Source organism: Stenella coeruleoalba (assembly GCF_951394435.1).
Source record: "Stenella coeruleoalba genome assembly, chromosome: 8".
Classification (NCBI taxonomy): Eukaryota; Metazoa; Chordata; class Mammalia; order Artiodactyla; family Delphinidae; genus Stenella; species Stenella coeruleoalba.
The window spans coordinates 4,951,490-4,974,403 of NC_137154.1; the positions used below are offsets into that span (position 1 = coordinate 4,951,490).

General features: G+C 56.6%; 1 protein-coding gene across 1 annotated transcript in view; it reads right to left on the bottom strand.

The window, feature by feature from the left end:
• The window catches only part of LRP5 (LDL receptor related protein 5), a 109,805-nt gene extending 87,092 nt beyond the window's left edge, over window positions 1–22,713 (bottom strand). Inside the window, exon 1 of the mRNA XM_079928957.1 lies at window positions 22,527–22,713. Within this exon, the coding sequence (XP_079785083.1) occupies window positions 22,527–22,608 (82 nt within the window). The 5' untranslated portion in view covers window positions 22,609–22,713. The remainder of the gene's footprint in view (window positions 1–22,526) is intronic.
• Between the last annotated feature and the right edge of the window lie 201 nt (window positions 22,714–22,914).

Sequence of the window (22,914 nt, forward strand, 5' to 3'; positions counted from 1 at the left end):
AAGTGGACGACGACGTGGGGTACATTCAGGGAGCCTGCAGCGCAGCTGGGCAGGACACACATTATACGCACACGCACACATGCGGTTAACCACCTAAGCAGGAAGAAAAGGCAGATGAGTGACATGGACAGGAGGTGCCTGGAGGAGAGCAAACTGTCTGGTGAAGCTGGCGGGCTCCCTGGAGGAGGGAGACATGAAGGAGACTGAGCGAGTGCCTAGCATGCAGAGGTCCGACCCCGAGATGCAGCTCTGCGCTCAAGGCAATGAACTCTACCCACGGTAACTTTCCTGACGCCTAACGGCTCTGGGTGGCTTCCAGCTTGGGCTTCTCCAACTGGGCACTCGCCACCCCTCCTTCGCACTTGCTCACACCTGCATCCCCAGGGGCAGGAGCTCCTCCTCCAGCTGTGCCCGCGTCTGCTTCCACGTGCCCTCTGTTCTCTACTTGCCCAGCCCTGCACCACACCACGTGCTGAGCAGGCTTTCTAACCAGCCCCGACTGCCAGAAGGGGCAGTCCCTCCTAATTTATGTCCTTTAGAAAGTCCCGGCTGCCCTGGGTCCACGACATCCCCTTACACATTTTACAACCAGCTCCCCAAGTTCCATAAAATCCGTGTTGGGATTTTTCATGGCATGGCTTTTAAAGTTTTTACGATATGGAAAAAGCAAAAATGTCAGAGCTTAGCTGGCAGGACAGACAGACAGACGATGATGCTCATGACACTGTTGTCTGTGGCGGTGAAAGCCTGGCTTTACTAGTTTATTCAATTATGGGGGGAGATGGATGGGGGTGGTGGTTGTACAACACATGAATATCCTTCATGCTACCGAACTGGACACTTCAAAATGGCTAAGAGGGTAAATTTTAAGTTATGTGTATTTTAACACTATTCAAAATAATAACATAAATAAAACCTGATGGTCTAGTAATACTGTAGATTATAAGCTACTAAAAAGAATGGCTCAGAACTACAGCTACAGCCTTCATTCAGGATTTTTTATTTTACACGTTGGCTGGTCATTAAAGCATGTCTACTATGTACTATGTATTCACTAATTGAAGCCAGTGTAGACTCATCTATACCTATTTCGTGAAATGGGTTAAGATCTAATATTCCCATTTACTTTGATGTTCAAATGTTTCCTACGTTTGGACGGTGAGAGTCCCTTTGCATTGGCTCTTGGGTCCCCCTGACACGTCCCCACCATCGCTTGAGGATTTCTTTACTTTCTTTCTGGGACAGTGACATGCTCCAGGCTCATGTGTATCTCTCCCTGCCTCAGCTGGAGAATCGGCCCTTTCTCGAGAAGCTCTGCTTCCTTTGAGTGGAGAGTGATCCTTAGAAGCCAAGACCTGGGTGCTGGGTGTGCTCACTGCTTCTGGGCCTTCTCAGCAGACAGAGCTGGGGAACATACACACGGTCCCTCCTCCTTATTCACAGATGCCAGCCTGGAGAGTCGCCCACTGGCTCAGATTTATTTATAACCCCATCAATGCCCAGAGGCTTTCCGATCATTCCTGGACGTGCACATGCACAGAGAGGGGCGGAAAAACAGTCACCTGATACGCCAGCCCCCAGCCAGGGTGGCACAGGCGAGCTCTGCCCTGCCGTCTCAGCTCACACTGTAAACGTGCGTCCTCTCCAGTCGTTAGTGCCACATCGTTGGCATTTTCTGTGCTTTCTGTGGGTGATTTCACTGTTGAAAACGGCCCCAGGCACAGGGCTGAGGGGCTGTTGGTGTGCAGGGTGGCTGCAGCGTGGTGTACGCACAGAGGAAATGGGTGTTAGATGAGCTTACAGCATTAATGGTCATGGGTCAGTGTGAATGAACCAACAATACCTATTAAATCAGGTGTCTTTAAACAGAAACACACGTCCAACAAGGCTGCGTGTCGATCGGCAGATGAAAATGTGACCGGAAGCTCTGGGGGGGAACCCAAGCCTGTATCTCCCCCAGGACCAGTGGTTCAGAATTCACTCATTCAGTGTTTGCGGTGGCTTTATACACCAGAACTACTGTGAATAACGAAAACCCACTGTGTATCTATGTACGTACATTCCTACACACACACCCATAACATTTCTCTATTTCTCTCTGTGTGTGTGTGTGTGTGTGTGTGTGTGTACACGTGGTAAAAATTCATGACTTCATGGCTGTCCTTGCAATGTTAAACCTTTCCTCGGGGTACTTTCTAGTCTCCCCTCTTTCTACGTTTGTCAGTACGCTCTCCAAAGTGGAAACATGGCTTTTGTGATTGTCAATAAATTTACTTACCTGCTCAGTATCACCAACTCCCAACCACTCCCATAAGCTCTGCTGGCCTCCCCTGCACCAACCTCCCCCAGCCCATGTCACCAGCTGCACCTCTACGTGGCACCCCACCATGACCTCACATCCTCAAATGCGAGGCACCAACATTTCTGCACTGGGAAGGGAAGGGAAGTGCACTCCTGGGAACCGTGCTGAATCTCTACATCATGGAGGGGAAACTGACATTTCTACGATATTGTCTTCCTATCCACGACCATTTATTCAGGTCTTCTTTAGCGTCCCCGTAAAATTTTGTTGTTTTTTTTTTTTTTGGCATACATTCTGGCACATTATTTCCTCAATATACCCCCAGGTGCTTCAAATAAAATTCAAAGCATTAAAAAAAAAAATGAAACTAGCATGACTGTAACAGAGAGAGACTGCCAAGTTCCCGTGAATCTTATGATAAAACAGGAAACTTCAAAGACACTTGGGTTGGGATGGGGACAAAGCCCCCCCATTCCCCAGGCGGGAAAGCTCCACGTCCCCTCTAAGAGGGAACGGGTGAAAAGCACTGATCTGGCTAAAACGATGGGAACCAAGGAGAAACCTGTGCGGTCCCCCAAAGTGCAAGCGAACGAGCCTCCCCAGCTCCGAGCACAGAAAAGCTCCGTCCCTCCCCTCCAAGCGCAATAACAGAACCACACGCGGCTTGGCCCAGAATGAGGCTCGGAGACCTTAAAATGGCTGGAAATAGCATCTCAGCAAAATCACACCTTGGTGTCTCACGGAACTTTCGTAATTAAGGGAGAAGCAATACTAAAAATCCAAGCTCACTTTAATGTGGGAAGTTCCTCGAAGCCGAGGGCCCCCTGCCCCACACTTCCGTCCCTGCCCTCAGCTCCCGGGAGGCCCTCGCCACCTGTGCTGCTCTCACAGCGGGGGCAGCGGCCACGGCAGCCCTCGTGCAGCTACAGCGACCACAATTCCGGCCACAGAACCCCGTGTTTGATCTCAGGCTTCGACCCAACTGAGATGGGCTCTTTTTGGTGACACCATCCTGCAGTGGTCTAAATGTTCCAAAGGACAGACTTGACATTTACAACAATAATAAAATCTTGGGTTTCCTTTAACTGAACAGATGTTCTGCCTTTTACGGAAAGCTCGGCAAACTCAAACTTGTAGGCCCGAAAGGGTTGAGCCCGAGTGATGAATCTCTGATAACATCTCCGAACGCCCGGGAATGAGTCTACTCCCCAGTTTCCACCTCGGCTGAGTTATCACAGCCCCCACCCAGCCATCTCAGAACCCACTGAGCCAGGAAATATCCCCAAATTCCTCTCTGTCCCCCCACCATGGCCTCAGGCGCCCAGGCTCCCCTGCACGGACCCCACCCTCTCCACCCCCAAGCCTTTCACCGCCCCCACTCCCACCAAACCCTCCCTGGTGGCTATGCCTGGCCCAGGTGAAAGCCTGGGTCCTCCGGGAGCCCTCCCAGCCTGCCCCGCTTCCCCGAGGGTGTTGTGTGTACCCTCACCAGGCGGGCCACACCCCACTCCCCAGGGCAGGGATGGGGGTGTCACCCACACAGCCCCATGCAGAACAGGGCTGGCTGCCAAAGGGGCGGTGGTCCACCCTTCCCATTCCAGGTGCTTTTTTTTAAATTTACTCATTCATTCATTCATTCATTCATTCGGCTGCACGGGGTCTCAGTCGTGGCACGTGGGATCTTTCGCGTGCGGGATCTTCGTTGCAGTACGTGGGCTCTTTAGCTGCGGACCGCGGGCTCTTAGTTGCGGCATGCATGTGGGATCTAGTTCCCTGACCAGGGATGGAACCCGGGCCCCCTGCACTGGGAGCGCGGAGTCTTAACCACTGCGCCACCCGGGAAGTCTCCAGGCGCTGTCTTGATGATGACCGATTGATTGAGTTGCTGCCATTCGCATACAAGTAACGAAGAAACGCCAGATTTCGCCCCAAATCTGTAGCAGATGTCACCACGACGGGCAGACAGCGGTAAACCATTCGGAAGGACAGCCTGCCTTTCCCCAAACCAAGGCTGCTCGGGTTATAAAGAGCTTTTATCGCGACCACAGCGGTGGGGGCGCTCGGAACAGACACAACTAGAACGTGGCTCCCGGGGCCGGGCGCACGGGTGAGGGCTGGGAAGGAGCTCGAGGACACTTCCGGAACACTGGAAGTCCTACGCTCGCCCCGGGCTGACAGGTGAGCTGTGGATTCACCAACCTGCTTTCCTAAGGTCTGTGCACATGGCTGGGTGCGGGACAAAGGCCACCCCCCACCCCCGTCCCAGCCCAGCCATGTGGTCTTACCCTGCTCCCCGCACTCAGCCCACACTTGCCCGGCTCCCAGTGCCTCCCCACCTGCCTCCCCACCCCACCCCACCCCCGTCCGCACGTTCCCCCCCACCGCCCCGACCCTCAGCCAGGCCCAGGCTCCCAACTCAGCTTGGAGACAATCCTCTCCCTTCCAGCTCAGTCACCCCCATTTCTGATGTTCCCCAGCCCCCATCCCAGTCTCTCTAATACATACATACACACACACACACACACACACACACGCACGCACGCACACGCGCGCACTCAACCTATAGGAAGGTGGTAATTAACCCAGAGGCCCCCGGCAAGCTTCCCGAGCAGGGTCCACATTTCAAAGGTCAGGGAAGCAGGGACCACATTTCAAAGGTCAGGGAAGCAGGTGAACAGGAAACGGTCGGGGGGCAGGTTTGGGGGGGCGGGGTGGAGCAGGAAAGAAGAACTCAGCTGCAAAAGATAAAAAGAAAATGAGGTCGTTTGTTTCCGACACCTTAGAGCACAAAGAACCTTAGGACGCGGGCCTCCCGGGCTTCAGGAAACAGGGAGATGGGCTGGGGGGCTGTCCCCTGCACGGGGGGCTATGGCCCTGACACGGGGCCACTCAGGCCCCAGGGCAGGCAGGAGGGCACACTGGCCATGCTGAGGACAGGACCGAACCTCCGTTCTGGGAAGAGCCTGGGCTTGGTAGCTACTGGAAGATCTGGGGGACAAAGGGTCGGAACCTGATCCAGGCCCAGTGCCTGCAGAGGGACCCCTGGGTGTCAGTCAGGGCAGCCAACCGCCCCCAAGGGCTACCCTGAGGGTCCCGACCCAGCTGACCTGGCCCGTTCCAGGAATGACCGTGTGGCCCTAATTCCCACCCAGCAAAGGGTCACCCCCAGCCCAGGGTCACCCCAGGGATGATATCAGATTGTCACCGAGCCCCCCACCTTGCAAGTGGTAACCACCAGCGCCCAGCCCCCAGCCCAACACCCACGGGGGACCACAGACTCAAGGGGGCCAGGCAGAGGAAGAAATGCCTGCTGTGTGGTCCCCACCCTCTACCTTTGCCCAACTTACCCTCATGACCCCCTGCTGAGGGAGGAGCTAGCTTATCTACCTTTTTTAGCAGATAAGGTGTCCAAAGCACAGGGGTCACCAAGGTCACATAGCAAGGCCACACAGCATGCAGTTGGCAGGGGTGGGGGTGGAGCCCCGATCCTGCGCCGGGCTTCTCCCTCCACCACCTCCCCTGCCCCAAAACCCTATGGCCTCCAGACTAAATCTGTGTGAGGGGACAAAGCCCCAAAGCAACAAGTACCTCCAGGAACATTTATGTTCCTCACACAAAATCCCTCGATGAGAACGGCCGGGAGCTTACTCTGACCTTAAGACTCAAACAGGACGCTGGGTCATCCCACACGGTCCTCGGAGAGAGAGAGGGCCGCCATGCAGAGGTGACAGCTTGAAGAAGCCACCCCAAAGCGAGGGTGACCGTGAAAAGCACTGCCGGCGATGCCGTGTGTCACTCTGGGCACAACCCAGCTCGCAGGACAGTCAGCGCCCTCTCTCCCCAACCCGTCAAGGCTGCCTAGGCAGAGGGGGACACAGGGGCACGTGACCACCAGTCTCAAGGCTCTGAGAAGTCCCGCAGTGAGAAACCTAGTTCACTTCCTAAGCCCCAGGGCTCCCCAGATGTTTCTGATCACAAGTAGTTTCTACCCTTGGCCCAGGGGATACGTTCTGAAAAACCTGGGGTCCTAGGATGTTGGTGATCTCAGCTCCGCACCCTCACTTTCCACCCCGCAGTTGCCTCCCCCGCCTTTCACGGACAAGGAGGCTGATGGCCACCGAGATCCAGGGCTCCCTGCGGGGGGGGCCTCACTCACCCCACACGTGCAGCTGCCACGAGGAGCCCCTCCGGCTGTGGCCGGTGGCTGCCAGCCTAGGTGGGGAGGCTTCTTCCATCTGGTTACGAGGAAATCGCTTACAACACACCACCCGGGACACAGACGACCCAACAGTCTCCAAGGCATCGGTCCACCCTCCACGACCAACGCAGCACAGAACCGGTGACCCAACTGACTGGGACCCCCAGGCCGAGTGTGCGCATCCGGCCCACAGGCCACCCAGAGCTGGTTCACAACTACTGTTTGGAGTCCAGTCCGAACACCAGCGAGGGGAGGACACATCCCACGCCAGGGCCAGTCAGCAGAGACAGATGGCCTTTCCCAAAACCGAGTCCATTACTGTAGCCCATCAGTGGTGGAAGCCGGGGTCTACGCAACACTGCACAGCGGAGGTTTTCCTGCAAGGGAAAGCACTTCTCCATGAAAGCCATTTCCCCCATAATTATGTTTTAATTGGGCAAATATATATATTCCCCTGCAGTGGCTGTGCAGGTGCAGATAGGGCTGGGGGGGCCGGAAGCAGAGGCCCAGGGGTCTGAGAGGGAAGGAAACAGGTGGTGAGGGCTCACCTCAGGCACCTCTGTCCCTCCCTCCCTCCCCTGCACCCACAAACACCCCGACACACACCCCCACACATGCACTCACTCTGCAAGCCCTAATTCAGCAACGGCGGGATGTTACCCACTCAGTGATACCTAGGACAAGTTTTCAGGGAATAGGACATTTGATTTATGTCTGCCCATGTGCGTTCTCACTAATTAGAAGGTTCAGGGCAGAGCAGGAAAAATATGTATTTCAGAGTCCCAGTTTGACTTGCCAGAAACCAGCCCATTCCTAACATTCTTATTTTCGACAAAATATAGCATTCTGATTACATACCATTTCGGTTCCATGGCTCCTGGCCTGCCAGGCTCCCGGGAGCGGCCCAAGGCCACGGCAAAGATGGAGAGACAGGTCTTGGGATGGGGACTGACTCGGGCCCTGGAGGATGACAACGCCTGTCCATTCTGGCAGAAGGCAAGTCAGTGGCTTTCAGCCGAAGGCCCGAGGCCCCAACCTAAACAGGCCCCAGGTGGCACCCCAGGTTTGTACAGGAGGCGGGCCACCCCGGAGAGGGGTTGTCACGGCACTGCCCCCTCCAGGTCTGTTTCCTTGTCAGCACCACGCTTGTTTAAATGCACTGTGGCTCGTCAGCCAATTCAAACAGCAATGAAGAGGTGGGCACTGGAGCCTCAGTCTGCCCACTGCAGTCCCTGTATGACCCTGAGAGCTCCCCAGGCCCTCCTGGCCTCAGCTTCCTCACCTGTGTGATGGGGTCTGATGGCATCCCGCCCCCACAGAGGCCGGAAGGATTCAATGAGTCAATCGATGAACATCTCAGAACCTGCCTGGTGCACTGAGTTTCCAATAAATGTGAGCTATTTTGATCTATCACGTCTAGGGATGTCTATCTCGGGTGTTCTGAGGCAGGATGTATTGACCAAAAAATAAAGATTTTCGTTAAATGCAGGCCTCAAATACAGTGATCCATAGGGGTCGTTCTTAATGGAGACCAGCATCAGAACTGCCCTAAGTGCAAGCTTTCAGGGTCACTTAGCTGTCCCTGGGAATCAAGCAAGGAGGAACTTCTAAGGGTACCGTGTGTGCGCACACGTGTGTGTGTGTGTGAGCGCGCACATGCCTCCGTGTGGTTCACAGCTCCCCCAAGGAGCACACACACCCCGTGTCTCCAGTAACGAAGCGAGAGGCCAAGCAGCGGAGGAGGGCCTGAAGCCCCTGGGCTCATGGTGACGCCCCACCTGGTTCTACCTGGCTCTCCAGCCAACTCTGCATCTGCACTGTGTCCTGGAGATCTGCCCTTGGCACAGGACTGGTATTGGATACAAGACAAAAAGAAGAGGAAAGGGGCCGGATCGACGCCTGGTAAGAGAGACAGTACCAAGTCCCGGGGTCCACAAACGCGATGCAGACACAAGAATTTAGCGCGAAGGCCACGCGGTTAACTCAAGGACTGGGGACAAAGGTGCAGGCTCCTGTGCCTCTAAGTCCCAACCCTCAAATCCCCCCCCACAGGCAAGCAGACCGCCCGGCCTCCGGCAGTCAGCCAGGGCCTCTCACCAGGCTGGCACGGACTGGTCATTTCCACCGAGGTGGGGGAAGGTGGGATCGTCCCACCTCCCGCCATGCCCACTGGCAAGGAAGGCGGCGTGTTCCCTGTGTGGTTACAGAGACCTCATTGTTCTGCCCCGCAGAGAGGAAACTGGAGAGGTGAGCTCAGAATGCATTTTGGAATCAGCAGAAAAGAACATCTGGGAAAGGAAACACGCTTCAGAAACAAACATACCTTTGTACCAGCTTTTCTTTAAGTGTAGCAAAAAAATAATGATAATAAGGACGTGCCAAGTTGACCATCATTCACAAAATCTCCTTCTTTTGGGGCAAAATGGGGAGGCTCTGTTTTCCAATGATCTTCTGCTCCAGGAAAAAAGCCGCCACCTGGGTGCCAGGACCCAGAGACTCCCCCAGGAGCCAACAGGACCTCGGGCTCAGGACACCTAGTCCCACAGACAGAAGGGGACAGACGAAAACCATCAGATAGAAGAAAACTCAAACCTCTTGCCCCCGGCCCCAGCTGAAGCCGCTCAGGACGCTGACATTCTCTGAGGAGCTGTCAGTTCTCAATTCCACATATTGATGTGAGTTTGCGGGCTGCCTGTGAAGTCCAGCGCCGAGGACCAGCACACTGATTATTTCTGGAACCAAGCTGGGCATCAGGTCTGGAGGTTCATAAGAACGTGAAGAAGCCCACGATTAGGGTTTCGCGGGGCCCCAGCTGAGCTCGTGCAGCACGCTGGGGACCCTGCAGACAGGTAGGCGAAGGCGGAGCAGGTTTCACCAAAGAGAAAACCTGGAGGAGCCCCCCTCCTCCCCTCCCCCAGCCCCTCGCTCAGTCCCTGGGCCTGGATGCCTCTCACTTCCCCACATCTGACCACAGCACGTGATTCGGTCACACCCGATGTCACCTGGTCCTCATAGGAGGTGGGGCTGCCGTCACCCCATTTTATGGACCAGGAGAGTGAGGCACAAGGTGACCAAAGTCACACTCAGCCAATCAACGACGAGAGATCAAAGCGCTCAGGTTCTTTCCACACTTGAAATCCGTTCGTTTTACCTCATGGGGCCATCGAATGACCCCAGGACTCTCTGCAAAAGGGCTAGACACCGGGGCAGCATCCAGACAGGGGGAGACCGCCCCCTGAGGCACTGCCGTGACCGTCCCAGGAGGATCGCGGCCCCTCGGCCTCTGTCTGGGTCCCCTCGTGTGTCCCAGGACAGCCCCTCTGTCCTCGGGCAGCACAGATGCGTGCTGCAGCCCGATGCTCCTTGCCCCTCCTTCTCAGGCAGAGGGAGCAGGGCCCAGAGAGCGGGACGCTGCTCCGGAGGGCGAGCCCGAACAGGCTGGTGGCCAACAGCGCCTCCTGCTTCTCTCTGGGGCTCCCACCCCGGGTTCCCACCTGCCGGGGTGGGCAGGGAAGACAATCGTTCCTGTGCACCCATCTGTAGCCACACAACAACCCAAGAGCCCAAGTCCACGCTCCCTCCCCCCCCCCTCGGGAACCCTCCTCACAAGGACCACCCGGGCTCTGGGGGGGCCTCAGGGGTTCTAAGCGTGGAGCTACGTGTCTCCTGTGTGATGAAGCCTTGAGTCTGGGGGTGGAGGGAGGGGGCGCGTCCCATCACTGGGTCACTCCACAAACTCATGTTGCCCCTCAGCTTCATCAGTGACCACGGAGATGAGGCTGACCTCCCTGCCTCTAGAGCTGGTCGGAGGAGTGGAGCAATAGCCCTCCAGAAGGTAAACATTTCAGGGAGAGAGGCCTCCGTGCTTTCTCGCAAAGGAGACCGATCCAGAGGAAGACGGGGTCCAGGTGGCACCTCCGGGGAGCAGGCGCGGGAAGGAAAGCCCTTCACAGCCCTCACCGGTACAGTCACCGCTGGCCTGGGCCAGCCATGAGGACGGAGCCCCTGCCTGCCTGTGCTCATCCGGCTCCCAGGGGCCTGGTTCTGTGCCGGGCACACGGGCCAGAGGCTTAAATTACTCCTGGGCCAGAGGCAACAGCAGAGTCAGGAGAGCCGGGAGCCTCCCAGGTCAAGGAGGAGGCCGGTCCCACCTGAGCAGGTGCAGAGGGCAGGTACGGAGGGAGGGCGGGGGGCTCAGGGCCGCACAGGAGCAGCGGCTCCACCCTGAAGGTAAAGGGCGCTGAGAGGGGAGCCACAAGGAGTAGGGACCTCAGTTTGAGGGTGAAGAGCCAGCACCTGGGCTGCCTCGTCCGCCTTCAGCGGGGAAGGTGACGGGGTAGGAAGCGGGGGTGGGCAAGCCAGAGATGCTGGGGGGCTGGGAGGGGGGGGATGCTGGTCAGCCGATGAGAGAGGAGACCCCGAGGGTCGGTCAGGCTGGCTCAGGCAAGAAGGGAGCAGGGTCTCCGACAACATCCTCTGAGGAGGGAGAGGCAGGGGTTGAGCTCCTGGCCGCACCCTCCTGGCCACGCCTCTAACAGAGCACAGGTTCCAGGAGAGACGCTGCCCTCAGATACCTGTACCTGCGGCCGCAGCCCCAGGGCTCCCGGCACCCACCCCACCAGGCTTCCAGCTCCAAAATAAATGCCGGATTGACCTCGGCAAGGAAGCAAGTCCAGGACTGGCGCCATCAGGCCACGCGGGGCAATGAACGCAACTCAACACTCACCTTCTCATCAGAGGTGGACTGAGTGGGCCGAGCTGAGACGGTTCCCACCAAGCCACCTTTCAGCTGGAGTTGAACCTGATTCCAGAATCCCCTGAGGGCCCTCGCCCCAGAGAATAACAATTATGATTGCCGTAGTAACCCTAATAGCTAATGACTACCGAGGGCCCACGGGCGCTGGCCTCACCTCTTTGCATCCTCAGGTGTGTCTATGTGGTGGCATGACGATTACCCCCACACACACCCCAACAGGTGGGGAAACTGAGGCCAGAGGGGTCGCTCACTTGTTCGAGGCTGCAGAGCTGGGAGCGAGCCAGCAATGTGAACCGAGCCAGAACAGGTGGGAGGGGCCTGCTGTGCCCTGGGATTCCAGGCCAGGGAGGCTGGGCGGGCAGCCCCCAGGGCCCCCAGGCTCGCGGCTGGGATTCCTCCAGCAGCTCCCTCAGCTGTTCACAGCAAACCGAAGGTGGGGGGGAACGACAGGGAAGCAGGCCGGGAGCTCAGTGTGTCCTCTGTCCAGGGGTGCCTGAGACAGCGGGTCTGCTCGGAAGCCAGCACTGGACACGGCTGCTGGAGGGGACAACACATCACGCCACATGTGCCACGGTGGGGTGACCTTCCCGAGTGTCCACTAGGGACCAAGCTGGCCTTAGGTGCTACGGGTAGGCAGGGGCAGACGAGGCCCACCTGTCCTCTTCACATCTACGAAGAGTGGGCAGGGCACACTTGAACCAAATGTGTCCCTCGGTGTCCCTCACCACTCACAGATCGGAACGCGTTCCTAACTGGGCACCCCCCGATCTGCGTCACCACCCTGCTCTGCTGACACCAGCTAGGGAAGTCCGGAAAAACCCTAACCCTGTCCAGTTCCCCACTGAAAATACAGCATCCCCTGAGATCCCAGCCATCCAGAGACCTTAAACCTTACTGCAGTAAGATCAGACTAGTGATTACACCCCCAGCGTTTCTGGAGAACTCTCTCTTCACAGGTCCAAAGTCCCTAACACGACCCTCTAGGCATCCAGGGCTGGGGGGCGGTGTGGGGGGTAGGGTCCCACCTTCAGCCACCTTCCATCCTGGCAGGGCGGGGCACTGGGTACCTAGACAAGAAGCTCCAGAAAGGCCGGTGATGTTAAGACACAGGAGGCCGGGGGAGAAAGGCTCGCCTGGCAGGTGCTCTGAGTGCATCTTCTGGGATCCTCGTGGGTGGAGCAGGGCAAGGGGGCTGCCTGAAGCCCAGGGCCCACCTTGCAGCCCGGCCTTCCTGGATCCTGGAGCAGATCCCGCTTCATCCTCCAAATCAGTTATTCCCAGTCCGGGCCCACAGCCCAAGGGGCCACGCGGTGTGCTGGCCCCAAGAGGCACTTTCACGGCTGAAAAGCCAAATGGAAACTCCCCGGCGAGAGGCTGATGGAAACCTTGCAAGCCCCAGCAGCCCGGCTTGGTGATCGTGAGTGTCTGGGATCAATAAGGAGAAAAGGTTACTACTTCACAAATGTACTTTCCTTGGAAGGATAAACTCCTTCAAAATAAAGGGGAAAGTTTTAAAAAGCTAGACCTGGTAGCCAAAAGGATGGAAACTGCTCTTCGGCTCTGGGCAATCCTCTGTACATCTTGAACCGTTCACTGCTCCAGTGCCTTCTGAAAGGAGGTGCGGGGCGGGGGCTGCCTCGAGGGCAGATCACCGCCTGCACCATGGTGACCAGGACCCTGCTCTCGTGGCAGGGGCACACACACGGGTCCCCTGGACCGCCCCCAGCCCCGCCCCGGCAGAGCTAGACAGCCAGCATCTCAGCCCTGTGAGCTGACACTCCACTCAGAGAGAACTCTGCCGACACTGACGACGCCGTGAAAGCCGGCACAGACCACCCCCCCGGCGGCACCCAGAGCAAGCGGTCGGCAGTTCGTGGGTTCTGGGCAGCCTAAGAGCTGCAGCAGGGAGCCAGGCAAGGACCCAGGCTGCGGTGGCCACGAGCGGTGTAATGGGCCTCTTGAAAGGGAGGGCAGCAGCGGGAGGCCCACGGCGGCCGGGCTCGGGAGCTGCCCACCCCCAGTACAGCACGGGCCCCGAGAGTCAACCAGGGCTGAGTAAACTCATGCAGAGACCCGGGCAGTGACAACGCGACTGGAACAAGCTTCCGATGCTCAAGGGCGCGACCCTGAAGGGGCAACGTTCTCGTAAAAAACAATTTTTTTTTTTTTTGGATGCGCTGCGCAGCTTGCAGGATCTTAGTTCCCCGACCAGGGATCGAACCCGTGCCCCCTGCAGCGGAAGCACAGAGTCTTAACCACTGGACCGGCAGGGAAGTCCCAGGGCAATGCCCTCTTAATGCTTAAACTCCTGAAAGTTCATCAACAATATCGTCACTCAGCTACCTACTCTGTAGTTGTAACTCAAAAGCACAGAAACCTTTTTTAGCATAAAAATTCTTGTACCACTATTTCTACGTGTTTTGCATGACTGAAAATGTTCTACAGTTTTTTGAAAGACGATAAAAATGACAGGTGAAGGATGCAGGCGCCAGGCCCCACTGTCACGTCTCAGTCCGGGCTGCGGAAGGTGGGGAGGTGTCACGTGGACACAGGACATCGCAGTCCAGTGCGTTTAGGATGCACTGGGTTTCCTGAAGGAGAATAAAGGCCAGCTTTATTTGCTTCAGGCCATCTTAGAATCCAGACCTCAGAAATATGGGCTCTAGAGGGGGGAGGGGGGGTCCCACACTTGGCCCCAGAAGCCTTTTGTCATGTAGCAGGACAGCTGTTTCACAATCTGGGAAACAAAGCCAGGCTGGAGTTTGGGATGCAGGCGGGAGCTTGCAACGCTGTAGATTCAGGGGCCGGAGGAAGTAAGGATGGGAACTATCCGCTCCCTGGACAGACAAGGCCTCGGGAATCCTCAGGGCAGCTACGCTGAGCGTCCACTACACACCAAACACCAGGCCAGAGGCAGAAGGACGAAGATGAAGACTATCTGTCCCCCAGGCCCTCTCAGGCTGGGTGGACCATGAAAAGTTCTGGACTCCAAGGAGATGGATCTGCCTGGAAAAGTGCTCACCCCAGACAGCAGAGGCACATCCTCAGTGGCAGCATGGAATACTGGGCCAAAAAGTTCCAACTCTGGACACCACGAAACCAGTGTAGTGTTTCTTAGAAAGGGAAGGATATGATGAAACTAGTTTGAGAAAAATTAATCTGGCCAGAGTGAAAGATAAACGGGCAAGGGGAAGGTTCTAGAAAGCAGAGACCAACTAGAAGTTGATGTAATCCTCCACCTGGAATCTAGTCCTCCATGGGGTACTGTGGAGGCCCCAGGGGGAAGCCTCAGAGCCAAGGGGTCTGGGTGTGGGAGGGAACGGAGACAGGCCTGAATCTGGACAGCAGAGGACGGACGGTCATCAGAGTGCTCCCCGCTTCCGGCCTGAGTAAAGAGGAATCCAGCGGGGCTAAGACGGACGCCTGCCGCACCCCGGTTCCCCGCATTCAGTCTCCTTCGGGGAACCAAGCTCACTCTGGGGAAAGTTCAGAGAAACGGCTTCCCCCACAAAGGCCAGCTGGAGAACACACCTTGACCTACAACCGGCTTGCGGGGAGGACATCCCCTCAGCTCCCATCGTGGACAACGCCTGCTCCTTCCAGCGCGGAGTCCCAGGTGGCAGCTGTCCGCGCGCGGCAAGTCTGGAAAGCACCCAGGCCCCCGGGGCTCAAGTGTCCGGGCCGGGGCCATGCACTCAGGTGACCTTGAATGCCCACTGAGCAATTTCCTGAGAGTTTTGGAGACCTACCTAGGCAGGTACCGCCTCCCCATCTGGGTTAATAGAGGGTACAGCCCAGGGAAGAAATTATTAAAGTTGCTCACACTTTGCTCTGGAATGAACGAGGGGAGGGGAGCCATCATTCACCCAGTAATTACATTTGTCTCTGGGCAAGCGCCGGGATTAGCTGCACTAGAGCCTGTTTCCTGAGCAGAGGCTGGCGTGAGCCAGGGAGCAGGCGCGTCCCAGGCAATCCAGCGTACACACCGCCTCTGAAGCACACGCCACATGCCAGGAAGCACCCAAAATGCGAAGGCCAGCTCCGCGGCAGCCACAGGTGGATTTCCTTCACGGAGACCAGCCTGCCTGGTCAGAGGCCACTTCTGAAGTCCAGCCCTCCGACACCTGTTGAATGTCACCGTTTACTGTCCCCGGATCAAAGGACAGAACCTCACAGGCTGACTCTGAAGTTTATCCCCAAAGAATAAATGCACAAGAAGAGTCAACACAGTTTTTCGAGAAGAGCGACGAAGGGGTAATTGCACAGTCGACCTCAAAATATACTATGATGCTATGGAAATTAACACAGCAGCAGGCTGGTACAGAAAGACAGTCACAGGTCAAGAGAGCAGGACAGAAGGTTCCAGAATAAGGAGCCAAGCACCTGCGGACACTGCAAGTTAAAGAGTGGCATTTTAAATGAATGAGGACAGGACAGGCCATGCCATCAACTCCCTATCCACTTACGGGGGACAGTTCAGATCCCTACCTCATACCATATTCCTCCTCCCAACCGAAAAAACAGAATAATGTCTGAATATAAAACAACAAAATCATAACAGTCTTGGAAGAAAATAAAGGAAGATGTATTTATAGTCTTGGGGTAGAGAAACAAGGCATGGAACCCAGAACCCGTAAGAGAAAAGACTTGAGTTTTGTTACATGAAACTTTCTAACGTCTTCGTCATAATAAACCACCAGAAACAAGGATGAAGGACTAGCTACAGATGAGAAGAAAAATCTGGAACAAATATAATAAAGAATGAATGTCCACATCAAATAAAAAGTTCCTACAAATCAATAAGAAAAGGATAAGCAACTCAACAGGAAAATGGGCCAAGGATAAGAGTAGGCAATTTGCACATAAGCCAGTAATGAAGGGAAGTGCAAACCAAAATGTGTTATAATTTTTAACCAAATTGATTTTTAAAAATAGAATCTGGTGATTCCCAGCACCGAAAGGAGAAGGAAAAGTATGTACCCTCAGAGATGCCTGGTAGGGTATAAATTGGTGCAGCCTTTTTGGAGGAATTTGTCAGTATCTTTAAAATTGTATAAATGGGACTTCCCTGGTGGCGCAGTGGTTAAGAATCCGTCTGCCAACGCAGAGGACATGGGTTTGAGCCATGGTCCAGGAAGATCCCACATGCCGCAGAGCAACTAAGCCCGTGAGCCACAACTGCTGAGCCCACATGCCACAACTACTGAAGCCCATGCGCCTAGAGCCCGTGCTCCGCAACAAGAGAAGCCACCGCAATGAGAAGCCCACGCACCACAACGAAGAGTAGGCCCCGCTCGCCGCAACTAGAGAAAGCCCACACACAGCAACAAAGACCCAACACAGCCAAACAAATAAATAAAAGAACACATGATCTTAACTCATTTAAAAAAATATTGTATAAATGAACATACTCTTTGACAAGGAAGGTATCCTACAAAAATGCTTGTATGCACGTGCACAGATGCATATGCAACGTTATTCACTGTGTCACGCCCTGTAATAGCAATTAAAGCCTGGAAAAACTTAAGTGCTCCGCAACCGGGTAAAAGCCATGAAATACGGTGTGCCCGTCCTACAAAATACTACTTAGCTTTTAAAAATACGAGTACACGTTCAAAACGAAAATAACACGCTAAACTACGTGCTGAAGGTGTGGTCATCTCTGACCAGGACACTGGTCTTCCCAGAAAGAGGTACCACGCAGTTAAGGGTCTAAGCTGTTTATAGGTATTCATGTAGGTCTTGCATTTTAAAATACACATATTTGTAAAAGAAAGTGGCCAACAAGCACGTGTGAAGATGCTCAACATCATAAGCCACCAGGAAACGGCAAGTCAAAACCACAGTGTGGCACCACTTCACACCTGCTAGGCTGGTGAGGACCGAACAGAGGGAAGATAACCAGCGCTGGCCAGGATGGGGAGAACCTGGAACCCTTGCGTGTTGCTGACGGGGATGTAAAATGGTGCAGCTGCCATGGAAGACAGTTTCATGTTCCTCAAAAATTAAACACAGAGTGGCCATGTGATCCAGCAATTTCATTTTTCTGGGTATATCCCCCGAAAGTGAAAGCAGGGACTCACACAGATGCCTGCACACCCGTGTTCACGGTGGCATTTCACAATAGCCAACGGTGGAAACAACCCACGTGTTCAGCAACAGGTGAATGGATAAACAAAGTATTAAAATAAGCCACACACGAAAGGATAAACATCATGTGAGTCCACAAATATGAGATACCTAGAAAAGGCAAATTCACAGACACAGAAGAGAAGAACAGAGGTTACCAGCGGCTGGGGGTAGAGTGAGAACTGGGGAGTGACTGCTTAATGGATACGGTTTCTGTTTGGGGTGCTAAAAATTTTGTTTGGAAACAGATGGTGGTGACAGTCACACAACACTGTGACTGTAATCGATGCCGCTCTTAAATTGTAACCTTAAGGGTGGGAAAAAGCAGGCCGGGGTGGCAGCGCTGGGGCCTGCCACAGCCTCAGGAGGCCACACTCCAGACCTGAGAGTGCAGGGTCCCAGAGGCGTAAGGGTGGAGCCGGCTGGGCCTTCGGGGAAGCCACACGGCCCAGGCCCAGCAGAGAAAGGGCAGTGGGGCCCGGGGGTGGGCAGATGAGGCACCTCCTGGCTTCAGTTTAACCACTAGAAAAACTACATGCAGGCAAACTGAAAGCACTGAAAAAAATCTACATTGAATCAAATACCAACCAAGAAAATAAGAAAATACCCAGCAAGTACAGTATCTCCCAGCCCTGCAAAAGGGCTCACAGGCGATGTCACCAGGACAACTTCCCAAGGTCCTGGGCAAAAGAGATCCTGAGTCAGGGGGACAGAGGACAGCGGACATGTGACCCTGGGCACAGATACGATCAGACCCTGAGGTTCCAGCCCCAGGCAGCTGCCACCACTGCTGGAGCCTGAGGTCAACACGCCCACAACACCCCTCCCCTCTCCCAGTCCCCCACTGGAAGATGGTGTCTGGGACTCTGACCCTCGGACTCTTTTAAAAGGAAACGGCCGCCTAGGGCAGGACTCCCCCTGCCACCACGTCCTTCCCATGATGGCCCGCCTCAGCTTCCTCCTCACTGAACCCCAGCCAGCACCCTGCAAGGTACACGCCATCGTCCCCATTTTGTGGATGAGGAAACTGAGGCCAAGAGTTAGCAGACCACCACTTCCTGAGCTGAAGAGAAAGCAGAGAGCAGCCCGCAGCGGCGGGTGGGCCCAGGGGGCCGGCTCTTTGTGCCTCTGCCGCCCACAGCTGTCAGCAGCGCTTGGAACCACTCTGTCACCAGGATGCCTGCAGAGCAGAGAGGTCACTGCTTCCTGCACAAATGTGTCCCGGGCCCAGCAGGGGAAGGGGCTGCACGTGGCCCCCTGCTTCCGTCAGAGGCTCCCCATTCTGAGAGCGTGGTAAGTGACCAGCCCAGAGGCCTCCTAAACCGCAGATGTCCAGTTCCTCCCAGGGCTTCTGTAATTAAGTCCACCTCCCAGCGCCCCTCCCCTGCCAGAGGCCAGCCCTGGGCCCTTAGCTTGTCCCCTGGCCCGGCTCTCCCAGCTCTGAAGCTAATTTGCTCACGTCCCCGGCCCAGCTTTAAACAGCCTCCACTGTCCAAACCCCGCAAGGACAACCAGCTCCCATCCCGTGCCCACTGGGAGAAGTACTCAAGCAAGGTCAACCCATCAGCAGGTGGACGGATGAGCAAACGTGCTCTCTCCACGTGACGGAAGGCTGTTCAGCCGTGAAAGGAGCGGAGCAGTGACAAGTGCTACAGCGTGGACGCACCTCGAAAGCATCCCGCTCAATAAGCCAGACGCAGAAGGCAGCACAGCCTATGACTCCCTGTACACGAAGCGTCCGGAACACGCGAGTCCACAGAGACCCCGATTCGTGGGATCGGCGGATGGGAAGTCGTTGAAGTTATGGTTTAATGGGTACAGGGTTTTACTCTGGGGTGATGGAAATGTTTTTATCTTGACAGAAGGGGAACTTTCACAGCGTTGTGAACGTACTCCATGCCACTGAATGGTATACTTTAAAATGGTTAATTTTATGTTACGTGATTTTCACCTCAATTTAAAAAAAAAAAAAATCAATTCAACACGTTTCCCCTGCGTTTCCTATCCCCCTCCTCCAACTAAAGTCTCCGGAAGCTTCCATCGCTCTCTGGACCATGTCCAGACTCTGCAGCGCGATCCGGCCTCTTTCAGCAGAGACCCGCCAGTTCTCGAGGACAGGGCTCTGGGACTGAGCCCACCTCTCCCAGAGCTGCACAGTCAGCTTCTGTTTGCCTTTCCGTCAACCGGACACCCCGACAGCGAAGGCCCGGGCCTCCTCTGCCATTCCGTCCCATCCTCTCCCCAGGGCTTCACCAGGCACCAAGAGTAGCAGCAACAATAATAAGACCTGATACAGGCACGCGTCAACTCACTGAACTATTGGGAGGAAGTATTGTTATACCCATTTTACAGAAGAGAAAACTAGGGTACACAAAGGTGGAGTCAGCTGCCCAAGCTCCCCCGACAAGCGAGGCTCTGCCCACACTGTTAACCACCACAAGAACCCTCACCCAGTGCTGCAGCGATAAACAAGTCAGACAGCGGGCTAGAGGTCCAAGGTCCCACACAGCAGAAAAATCCGGACTGTGTGATAATAGCTTCTAGACCTTCCAGGCAGAGAGATCAAGGACCCCATTACACAACAGGCACTGCAGCTCTGCCACCACCGGTTCCTCACCCGGGCCAGGAATGGTGCTAAGGGTTTCCCAGGCAGCATTTAACGTTCCGGACCATGTTGGCTGGGGGGTGGGGGGACCAGGTGAGGACACAGAATACAAAGAAGCTAAGTAAGGTGTCCCAAGTCAAACAGGTACTGAGCCTCTCGACCCAAGTGGTCTGACCCCAAAGCCCCCGCCCTCGGCCCTGGCAAGCCCAAGCTGTGGGGCAGGAAGGCACGCTGAGTCCTCACCTAACTGCACACACCCCCATCCCGTGTGCAAATTCTGCTAAATGCCTGAGCGGTGACACAGTGCAGCTGAAATTAAACGGGTTCCAAATATGACGGGATCTCCACAGCAAATGCTGGATCATGTGGGTACACTGGGTAAATTCTTGGAACTGAACGGGAGGGTTCAAGGCACGTGGGCCCTGCTTTGGGAAGCAGAGGGTCCTTTAGGGGAACTCTCAGCGGACTCTCCGCAGCAATTAGTTAACTCAGTACCCACCTGCCGGGCCCTCCCCGTGGGCCAGGCAGTAAGCATCTGCAGTAACCACCCAGGGGGCAGTCCTGGAGCAAGTTCTGTGCGGCTAAAAGGGAGAGGCCTGAGCCGTGGGGCTGGGGCAGGCCATTCCCAGCACCGGGACCACTAGAACAAAGGCATTTCCGTGGGCTCACCGCTTCAAATGGCAACAGGAAGCAATCAGGAAAAATAATTAGCTACCAACTTACTGGCTCCACTCCGGACTGTGGCATAAATCTGACACAGAGATCAGGGACATGACATGTCAAGAACAGTCAAAAGAGTTCTGCAGCAAGATCCCTCCTTTTCGTCCCATTTCAGGACCAGATTTCCACATCAGCCGGCGCTCTAAAAACCTCGCGTCGACATGCTTTCTAACGTTAAAATAATCGAGTCTGTTTCTGCCTCCTGCACAACTGAACTCCACAGATGTGATTCCTTCTCCCTGGGGGCTCGAACCGCAGGACAGGCACTGGAGCCCAGCAACATCACCCCAAAGGTCCAGGAAATCCAAGACTGCAACACAGTGAACAGCAACGCAGCCGGCTGAGAAACCCCACCTTTAAAACAAACATCTTCCCAAAAAAAACCCTTTTGCCTCCGTGATCCAGGCATTTCCGGAAAGAGAAGGAGCAGGGTTGGCCTGAACTACCCAGATACTGTCATTGTTTTGTCGTCACCTTGTTTTGCTCGTATCAGACAGGGCCAAGAATGTAAACACGCTCCCGAGACACAGGCAAATTTGGGGTGAAACCGTCAAGAGTCTCCGGGCTTGGGCTGGGAGGGGAGAGGACTTGAGGAAACTACCCCCTCTCCGCTCCCCAAACCTCAATGGAGGGGCCGCAGCGCTGGGAATGTGACCACAGAGCCAGGCCAGGACACCTCCCTGCAGTGTCCACACTGGAAATATTCAGGGAGACAGCTGTTTGCCTTAAAGAGGCCCAGACAAAGGGACCGGAGCCGCCCCCCACCCACCCGCAACTAGCCCGCAGCAGAACAGCAGCCTGGAGAGCACAGGACTCGCACTCCCGTGTCCACTTGGCCAGCCACACTCCAGAAAAACAAAACACTCACGTCGGAAGAGAATGATTTAGGTAGCGAGAGGCTTGCTTCAAAAACCACATGGCAATCTCCAAATTAAAAGAACATGTGTAGCTTTTCACAAGGCGCTTCGTTTCCTGAGTCCTCCTGACCTCAACTCCACCCCTTGGGACACACCAAAAGTTGGAGAGAAAGGTCTCCAGTCCCCGATCTCCCAAAGGTTGGGTGTCCAGCTGAGGCCCCACGCCGCGCGCTGGGACCACGTCACCCTGAGGCGGCCCCACGCAGCCGGCGCCCGGGGTGGACACCAGCCGGGTGTCACTGTTTGGGGCCCCAGCGGCCAGACGGGTCGTCCGGGCACCTGGCAGGTGTCAGTCCGTTTGGAAACCGACAGCAACTCGGGTGAAAGGGGTAGCGCCACAGGCCAGGCCGCCCGGCGCCCGGTTCAGAACTTTCTCTGCAATTTAAATCAGTTCCCGGAGCTCGCAGGCCGGCCGCGCGGCCATCGGAAACAGGGTCGGGAAGGAGTTCCCGACACAGGGCGGCAAGGCCTGCCTCCGGGCCGAAAATCCCCGCTCCGTGCGTGCCCGCGGGCCGGGGTCCCCCCCGGTCCCCGCACGGCCTCGGCCGGCGGGCTTCGGGCGGGCGCACTTCCGAGCGCGCCCCGGGGGCCGGGCAGGTGAGGACCCGCCCGCGCCGCACCTGGCGGGGTCGACGCCGCCCGCGCGCCCTCCTCGCCGGCCAGGGACGCGGGACTGGACCCGGCTTCCCCGGGAGGGGCTCGGGCGGGCTAGACAAAGGGCCCGCGCGCAGCCCCCGGGCAGCGGGCGCGGCAGGGGGGCGGCGGGGACCCGCGGCGCGCGCCCCAACTCGCCCCCAACTTCCAAAGTCGCTTCCGAGGCGGCGCCGCGCACTTGGCCGCGGGGCGGCCGAGCCGCCCGGGCGGCCGGGCCATTGTCCCTCCGGCCCGCGCCCACCTACCCGCGGCGGGGGCCAGGCTGCAGCAGAGCGCGAGCAGCAGCAGCAGCGGCGGCGGCCGAGGCCGGGGCGGCGCCGCCTCCATGTTGTCCGGAGCCGGACAGGCCCGCGCCGCGCTCACTCGGGCTCCATGGCGCGGCGGCCGCGGCTCCTCGCGCGGCTCCGGGCGCCTGCCGCCTCCCCCCTCGGGCGCCGCGGACCAGGACGACGGGGGAGGAGGCAGGAGGCGCGGGAGCGGAAGCCGCTCCGCGTCTCCGCCCCCCGCCGCCGCCGCCGCCGCCGCCCTCCCGCGCCCCACGCGCCGGCCGCGCCCTCCAGCGGGCGCCCCCCGGAGCCGGCCCGCGGCGAGGCGGCCGCCGCACGAGGTCCCCGCGGCTCTGCCTGGGGCCCC